This window comes from Peromyscus leucopus, chromosome 23 (genome assembly GCF_004664715.2).
Source record: "Peromyscus leucopus breed LL Stock chromosome 23, UCI_PerLeu_2.1, whole genome shotgun sequence".
Lineage (NCBI taxonomy): Eukaryota > Metazoa > Chordata > Mammalia > Rodentia > Cricetidae > Peromyscus > Peromyscus leucopus.
In genome coordinates, this window is record NC_051082.1 from 36,778,742 (window position 1) to 36,787,200 (window position 8,459).

The 8,459-nt window shown below is 57.3% G+C and overlaps 2 protein-coding genes across 2 annotated transcripts in view; one reads left to right on the top strand and one right to left on the bottom strand.

Moving 5' to 3' along the window:
* Positions 1–2,300, top strand: part of Evi5l (ecotropic viral integration site 5 like) — a 43,582-nt gene extending 41,282 nt beyond the window's left edge. The window contains exon 21 of the mRNA XM_037198422.1: positions 2,215–2,300. Within this exon, the coding sequence (XP_037054317.1) occupies positions 2,215–2,262 (48 nt within the window). The 3' untranslated portion in view covers positions 2,263–2,300. The remainder of the gene's footprint in view (positions 1–2,214) is intronic.
* On the bottom strand, positions 1,189–8,108 carry Prr36 (proline rich 36). Its single transcript, XM_028860700.2, is given in 8 exon segments — positions 1,189–2,709; positions 3,743–5,785; positions 5,872–5,952; positions 5,955–5,983; positions 6,640–6,742; positions 6,853–7,130; positions 7,424–7,546; positions 7,689–8,108. Coding segments are annotated over 6 exon segments (3,051 nt in total). The 5' UTR covers positions 7,124–7,130; positions 7,424–7,546; positions 7,689–8,108; the 3' UTR covers positions 1,189–2,185.
* Positions 8,109–8,459: the final 351 nt, after the last annotated feature.

Consider the following 8,459-nt stretch of genomic DNA (forward strand, 5'->3'; position numbering starts at 1 on the left):
CTAAGACAACTTTTTACTGCCCGATGGCACTGAGCAACTGGAGACAACATTGATTCCATGTCAGAATAGCTGAGTCCCCTACAAATGCTCCCATTCATTCCAATCACACAGATCTAACACTGATGCTCATCTGTCACTGTACCTACTGCTCCCAGGGGATCACTAATCATCCACACACTGCTGTCCCCAAGCTGGCTCACTGATCTGGGGCCTGGCAATGAGGGAAAAGTCCACATAGAAGTTGGCCTTGAGGTCCTAGCTGTCTATTGTTAAGTGTCAGTCAGCTTTTTGCTGGGCATGGCGGCAACTTTAATCCCAGCACTCGGAAGGCAGAGGCAGATGGATCTGAGTTCAAAGGCCAACCTGGTCTACAGAGGGAGTTCCAGAACTACAGGCCAGCCAGAACTACCTGTCTTGTGGGAGGGGGGCTTTTTTCTCTTAGACTTGTCTTGACATCTGGGAACAGGATATCTGGGGTTCCCTCCAGGGCACAACTAGAGAAGTAATCTCTGGCTTGCCACAAATCTCAGTGCTAGAGTCCAGAGCATTTGCCCTAAACAACAGAGGTAGCAGTGCTCATCTGAGACAGGAGCCTTCTCTCTTTGGACTATAAGCTAGGAGGTGGCTGCTTCAGGATGAGGACAGAGAACTTAGTTGTCTGTGAGGTAAGGTGGCCCAACACAGGGCACTGCCATTTTGGCTCCCACACTGTGAGTGCCGAGCAGGAGATCTTGTCTTGGGCAGTAACATACAAGGGGAAATGTCATGGGGGGGGCACTTGGAAAGAGAGAGAGGGAGAGAGAGAGAGAACCTTGCCTGGGGTTATGGGCTCCAGGGACAGACAGGTTGATTGATGGCTGGGAGGTGGAACGCAATTCTGATTGGGGGACTTAAAAGATGGTAACTGAGGAGAATTCAAGAAGTCGTCTGGAGTAAAGAGACAAGGCAAGGATGCCCCTGAGATGCAATATGTAGAATGGCATGGTGTCAACTTCTGGGTCCTTCTGCACCGCCCCCTCCCCCACAAGGTACAGCCAGGTCAGTCCACGTGGCCCTACATTTTGGAAGTTCTTTCTGCAAGCCTGGGGAAGTTACTGCCCTAACACTATAGCCTCCTTGGCGAAAGAAGACAGAGAGTGTCTCCGTTTATTTCCCTTAACTGTGATAGAATACCTTGACAACAGCAGCTTAAGGGAGAGAGAAAGGATTTATTCTGGCTCACAGTTCAGGGCACAGTCTGTCACTGTGGGAAATCAAGGCAACGAGAACTGGAAGCAGCTAGTCACAAAGAGCAGTGAGTGTATGCTGCTGCCCAGCTCTCTGCTTACACAGTCCAGGGTCCCAGCCAGGGAATGATGCCACCCACAATGGGTAGGGGCTCCCACCTCAGCCCAAGCAAGCTAACCCATCACAGAGGGAGAAGTAACAGAGGAAGTCAAGGACTCACCATTCCTCTCCACTCAAGTTCATCCTCCAGGCCCAACCCTCAAGCACGAGAGAGAAGGGATGCACATAGGGCAAAGGGGCTGTAGCAAGGGGTACCCAGGAGTGCAAATTACCCCACATCCAGGGTAAGAAGAGCTTTGGTGGCTCTCCAGTTTGGTCACCAGCTCATCCACTCAGGCCTTCCTGGGTCTAACATTTTCATTAGAAGTGTGAACCAAAAGAACACAAGACCATTGTAGGCACCATCTCACCAGCCCCCTTACTGTAGAAAAGTCACACAGTTCAGCCAGAACTGCGATTTACTCAGGCATACCCAGGAGTGTGGTGTAGCCTGGCCCTTCAAACTGACTGATCAGCTACCTGTCTGGCTCTTTCCCGGCTCCCATCACCATGGCACACAGGCGCCAGTATCTCAGGTTTTACTGCAAACGAGGCTATTGGGATGCGAGGCTATTCATCCACTGAACATTCTGTGTGGTGTGGTTCCTTAGAGAAGGGCTGTGACTTAGGCCAAAGAGGAGCTCAAATGGAAGGCCTAGGCCTAGGTGTGGATGCATTCCAAGCTTAAGCCAAGGAAGGATAGGAGCACAGCCTGGGCGCAAAGACAGAACTCTAGAGGTAAAAACCAATCCATCCAGTTGTCTCGGGAAGTGGGAGCAGAGACTAAGACAAAAGAGGTGTAACCGGAGGGGTGGATTCTAAAGCGGTATGCATATGGTGAGTGGGGCTGGAGGCTGGCTCAGTGAAAAGTCTCCACTTCCACTACAGTCCAATCACCCTGTGGGGAGGCCACGTCGTCCGGGGAGAAGCTGGTGACCGAAGTGATGCTGGCACGTGACTCGTCCAGGGGAGACAGCAGTTCGGCCCAGCGGCCCAATTCGGCGTCGCTGAGCGGAGCCCGGGATCCCCCCGGGACACCACCAACCCCTGCGCCTCCTGAGCCACCTTCACTGCCTGCAGCCGCACCCTCAGCTGCCGCTAGCAATAGCGTCCGACTCAGCAGGTGCTGCACGACGCTTGCCTGCAGCGCCCCCAGCGGCAGCTCGCCGAGGCGAGCCGACTTTGGGCTTCTCGAGGATGCTCCTGAGCCTGCTGCAGCACTTGTCTTCCCACCGCCAGAGCCCGGCCTCGGCTCAGGCTCCGGTTCCGCATCCAGGGATCCAGGGGTAGGGGCCACCGACTCCGGTCCTTCAGCTTCGTAGATGGTGCACAGGCCGTCAGAGGAACCCGGGCAGGCAGCCGGAGGCCACGGCAGGGGAACTCCTGTAAGAGCAGAAGTGGGGACCAGCGAGATTGGCTCAACCGGTAAGAGCGCTTGCCACCAAGCCTGCCAACCCGCGTTTGATCCCTTGAGCCTGCATAGGGAAGGAGGAGACCAACTCCCACAAGATGTTGCCTGACCTCCGCGTCAGCACTGTAACACGGGAGCCCGCACAAATTCGAGCAAGTGAATAAATACAATGCATGATGTGGGGGGAAAATGTAAGGACCAGCAGGGGGCTGGAGAGATGATTCCGTGGTTAAGAACACTAGCTGCTCTTTCAGGAGACCTAGGTTCGATTCCTGCGCACCCACGTGGCTGCTCACAATGGTCTGTAAATCAAGTTTCAGGTATCTGACAAACTCTTCTGGTGTCCACAGCACCATATACGTGGTGCACAAACATACATTCAGGTAAAGCACTGGTACACATAGAATAAAATGAAAAATAAAAATAAATAGGGCTGGAGAGATGGTTCAGCGGGTAAGGCACTTGCCACTAAGCCTAAATACCTGAGTTCAACCCACAGGTAAGGTGAGAACTGAATTCTATAAGCTGGCTGACTTCCACAAGTGCACCAAAGGAGTGCATACCCTTAAAGAGATACAAACACATACAAAATAAATAAATTAACATGATTTTACTGATGTGGGGCTGAAGCGGAGGCTCAGATGTAAAGAATAAGAACTGCTCTTGCAAGGACCTGAGTTCGGTTCTAAGCACGCATTTCGGGTGGCTCACAATCGCCTGTAACTCAGAGCCACACACATGTGTGTGTGGTGTGTGTGTGTGTGTGTGTGTGTGTGTGGTGTGTGTGTAAATCGTTTTTCAAGAGGAGGTTGCAAGATGACGACCTGAGTTCCAGTTCCATCCTCGTAACTCACATGGTAGAAAGAGAATATACTTCCACGCGCATGCACATATACACACACAAAATAAGCATAAATTTTAAATTTAAAAAAAAAAAAAAAAAAGACCAGATATGGGGCTTGAGGACTCCTTGGGAGGCTCCGCCCCCGAGCCTAGAATCCTTACCTGGAGCACCGCGCACTACCAACGGTGGAGCAGGACCTCGGCTCCAGGAGGCCGGGTGGCAGGCCGCTAGCTCCGCGTCCGCGGCCGGGGAGACCGTGGCGCAGCCCTCGGGTCCGCTGTCGTAGCCACGGAGCTCCTCCGGCGTGCTCGTGGCGCTGCTGCTGTGGCCTGCCAGGTCCGGGCCGCTCAGCGTACTGGACGGGCTTCGCGAGGGTGGCGGCGGCGGGGCAGGGGCCAGCGACAGCGTCAGCCGTGGACTTGAGATCGGGACATCTGGGCCTGGGGTCGGGGGTCGACGAGGGGCTTGCAGTGGGGGTGAGGCGGGAGGAGAAGGAGGCTGAACAAGGGGCGAGGTCAGGCCAGGAGAGGCCTGCGGAGGGGGCGTGGTCAGGGGAGAGGGAGGGGTCTCTAGAGGAGGCAAAGCCAAGATTGGGACCTGCAGGGGAGGTGCGGCTGTGGCCAGTGCGGAGGAGGGAGCCTGCAGGGAGGGCAAGGCCAGAGAAGAGGGGGCCTGCGGAGGGGGTGAAGTCAGAGGAGTGGGTGAATCCAGGGAAGGTGGGGCTTCTGGTGGGGTAGTTGCCAAGGGAGACGGAGGTGAGGGTGAGGGAGAAAGAGTGCCCTCCAGAGGAGGTGAGGCAGGAGGGGAGAGAAGAGCTGGCAGAGGGGGTGAGGCCGGGGACGAGGGAACAGGCAAAGGATATGCAGCAAGAGAAGGCACCTGCAAAGGAGGCGAGGGTAGAGAGTGTGCCTGCCCAGGGGGTGAAGGCAGGAAAGGAGGCGAGGCCTGCAGGGAGGGCGAGCCCAAAGAGAGTGGGGCCGAGAGTGGGTCCTTGGCCGAAGGAGGAGGCGGGGCCTGCGGGGGCGATGAGGCCAGTGAGGGTGTCAACGGAGAGGCCTGGAAAGTGGGCAAAATCAGAGATGGTGGGAGCCTCCGGGGAGGCGTGCCCGCGGAAGAGGGCGGGACACACCGAGGTGGTGAGGAGGAGGGAGAGGAAGAAACTGGAGGAGAAATGGCCAGAAACAGAGGGTCTTGCAAAGGCGGCGTGGTTAGATTAGAGGGCGTGGCCTGGAGAAGGGGCGGAGACACAGAAAGGTTGTCCGGGAAAGGGGGCGCAGTGGACAGAGTGGGTAGAGAGGGTGTGACCAGGGGAGCAGGCTGATTCTGTGGAGAAACTGGCGGAGAAGGAAGGACTTGTGGAGGAGGCATGGCTAGAGGTAGAGGCGTAGGTGAGAAAGACGTGGCCAAGAGAGTCTCCTGAGGGAGCGGAGCTGAAGGAGCCTGGTTGCAGGGCATACTCTGTACACCGGGTGAAAGCGATGGGGAGATCACAGCCTTTGGTGGGGGTGAGTCAGAGGCCTCTTCAGTACCCAGACTTGTGGGTGGAGCTTGCAAAGGGGGCGTGGCTGGTGGAGAGGGGAGGTTCTGCAGAGAAAGTGGAGGAGGTGATGGTGGGCCGTTTATGGCCTGTGAATGGGGGGGTGTTGCCTGTGAAGAGGCAGGTAGAGGTGGGGTGACGGGTGGAGAGGGAGGGAGCGTGGCCTTCAGTGGATCCTCTGGGACCTGAGCAGGGGAAGCCTGAGGTGTGCTGGCTGCAGGTGGAGCGGGCGTGACTGAAGATGAACCAGGAAGCAGGCTCTGTGCGGAGGTTCTGTCCTTCCTCGGGACTGTGGTCTGGGGTGGGCGCAGAGCTTGCTGCCCTTTCGACTTGAGCTGCTGCGAGGTGTGCGCGGGAGCCCGGGGGGTTACACGCGGAGAGACCCCAGAGCGGGCTGGGGAGAGCTGAGGGGCAGCGCTGGAGCTCAGGGAACGGGAGGCCGGCTTCTGCAGGCTGCCACCAGCGGCAGCGCGCCTCCTGAAGGCTGGGCTCAGCTCCGGAGCACTGGGTTCTGCAGCTCTGCTCACAGGTTTCCTGGGGGCCTCGGTGGTCAGGGAACGCTGCCGGGCACTGGGAACTGATCGAGGAATTCCCACCTCTGTAGCTGGGGCCCTGGACCGACGAGTGGTGGCAGGGGAGGAGGTTCCTGAGGTGGGTCCTAAAGAATCTGCAGACGACATCAAAGTCCAAAAGAAACATGGGTACCTCGAGGCCAGCCGGCATCAAAGGCCTGCTTGTTTCCAGGTCACATACCTTTTCGTGTCCCAGAGCTCAGAGCATTCCTTTTGGGTGCCTCTGGTGCTTTACTCCGGACCACAGGTTCCTTCGTCGGGGTTGGAGTCCCTTCTGGACAACAGGGCCTGGTCTGGGAACAGGAATGCCAACTGTTGGTGATACTCCCAGATGCACATTTCCCCACTATGAAATGGAGCTGCTTGCCTTTCTGTGACCCAACCAGTAATGGCTTTTGCCCAATTTGACCCATTATCTGCAAGTGTTCCTGAGTGTGCACGTGTGTGTACAGTTGTGCTCACCCATGCATGCACATGTGGATGCCAGAGGTAAACACTGGCATCTAGCCGGATCGTTTCCCTGCCTTATTTTGGATTCTGTTTTATTTATTTATGTAGACCAGGCTGGCCTCAAACTCACAGAGATCCATATGCCTCTGGCTTCTGAGGGCTGGTATTAACATTGAGTGCCACCACAACCGGAAATTTTAGGGGTAAGGATCTCTCACTGAACCTGAAGCTCGGCACTTCCTCCGTCGAGGACCAGGAACCCACCTCTCCCCACCTCCCCTCCTCGTCCAGTGCTGAGGTAACAGTGGCTCATCACCGAGACAGGCTTTGACATGGGCGCTAGAGTTTCAAACTCGGGTCCTCATATTTGTGCAACAAGCACTTTACCACAGTGAGCCGCCTTCCCAGCACAGCCCATTCTTGTGCAATAGCAAATGTTCCAGATTGCTAAACTAAACCTTGCTTGGGGAATTAAGGAGTTAGGGGATTAGCATGTTACCTGGTGATCCCACTGCTGGCCCGCCCGGGGCTAGAAATAGAACCCTGGCCAGAGATCTTCATAGGGGCCCTCTCTCCTTTCACAGAAGCTGGGGGCCTGGAGGCTTCGGGGAGAAGACAAAAATCAATGGTATTTCTGAAAAAGAGGAGTATCCGAGAAGGAAGAGGGAAGGTGAGCGGTGTCAAGATGGAAATCACAAATGCAGCTGAGTACCTGGGCTGCGAGGACCTGTCCCCGCGCTGCGCGCTGGTGCCCCTTGAACAGCGGTCTGTGGAAGAGCCGCTTTGCCGACGCCCGCGGCTCGCTCTACCAGGGGCCTTCGCCCAATAGCTCCGTTTGCTTCCAGGACTCGAAGGGCTGCGGTGGTTACAGGGGGAGGAGGTCGAGGGGATGCAGGAGGAGGCCTAGGGGTCGGAAGGCCAGGGGGTCGTGAAGCTGACATCCGCGGGGCGGCTCCTGCCTTGACCCTATCCCTCTTGTCCATATTGCTCCTGATGAAGAAGACAGAAGGATCAACATCCCAGCTCCTGAACCACTCGCTATAACCCATCCGGGCGCCTCCCCGTGCTTCCTCCAGCATCGCCACCCATGGGTGCCTAAACCTCAGCCTCCAGAGCCTCAATTTGCTTTCCTTCCAACCACCACACCCGCTCACCAACCCCGCTGCTCAGTGTTGTCCTCAAGTCCCACCGCCACCTCCATCCCCCAAAGCTGAGACGCCCTGTTCGGGTCCCCCACCCACCCGTCCCGCTGCCCTCTTACAAGACAACATCCATGCCCCTACCCGTAGCCTCGCCTCTCGGAGACCCAAATGACCAGTCCCCCAAACAGGACTTCCAGATTCAGGGGCCTCCGAGTGCACACCGAATGGGATTCACTAGCGTCCTCCCTCAGGTTCCCCAGGCACCTGCAGGGAGAAAAAGAGTGGCCTCGTTGCCCGCGAACGGGCTCCGGGAGACAAAGAGCTGCTTCCCGGCCCGACCCCTCCCCCAGCCCGGTCCCCTAGGCCAGCGATCCGCCCGCTCCACCTGCTCACATCGCGCGCTCACCTACGCCTCTGGCCACGAGCCGCTCCACGCAGGGTCGCCTGGGGTGGGGCCGGGCAGGAGCCGCGGTGGCGGGGAGCGTCGAGAAGGCAAGGGGAGGGGGCTGCAGGCGACAGTGCCTGGGGAGCCTGGCCGCGGCCCCGCCCCTCAGCCGCGGGCGGGGAGAGCCCAGGATGCGCGCGCTCGTGCTCGAGCCACAGCCGGGAGCGCGCAGAGGGGGCTGAGAGAAGAGGCGCGCCTCCGAGGAAGGTGCGCGTGCTGCCTTGCCGGGACCACCCCGGGGGAGGCCTGTTTCAGTGGCTGTGTTCAACCTAGCCAGAGATGCTTAGGAGGGGGATTCCTTGAGGACCCTCACAGTGCCCTACTCGAGCTCTTGCACCTGCTCCTTCTCAAGCTCTTGGAGACACCCCCTTCTCAAGCACTTGGAGACCAACATTCTCCTGGACGGGGATAGGCTGGGCCTTGGCAACCAGTAGGGCGGGATCACCGTGCCTCTAGCCCACCAACCAATCCAGCCACTCTGTGTCCTCTAGTCCCCCTTTCTTAAACTTGATGACTGTAGAGCCCTTAGATGGCCGGGCCAGTCCACCTATCTTGTAACCCCGCCTTTTCTCACACCCTAGAAAATCCCTTGCCTGCCGCAGGTCGGTGGTGGTTGCTGGAGAATGCGGGCCCTGGGAGTTAATTTTTATTACATTTTATTTATTTATTTGTTTGTTTGTTTGTTTGTTGTGTGTGTGTGCATGTGTGCATGTGCACGTGCCACTGCACGCT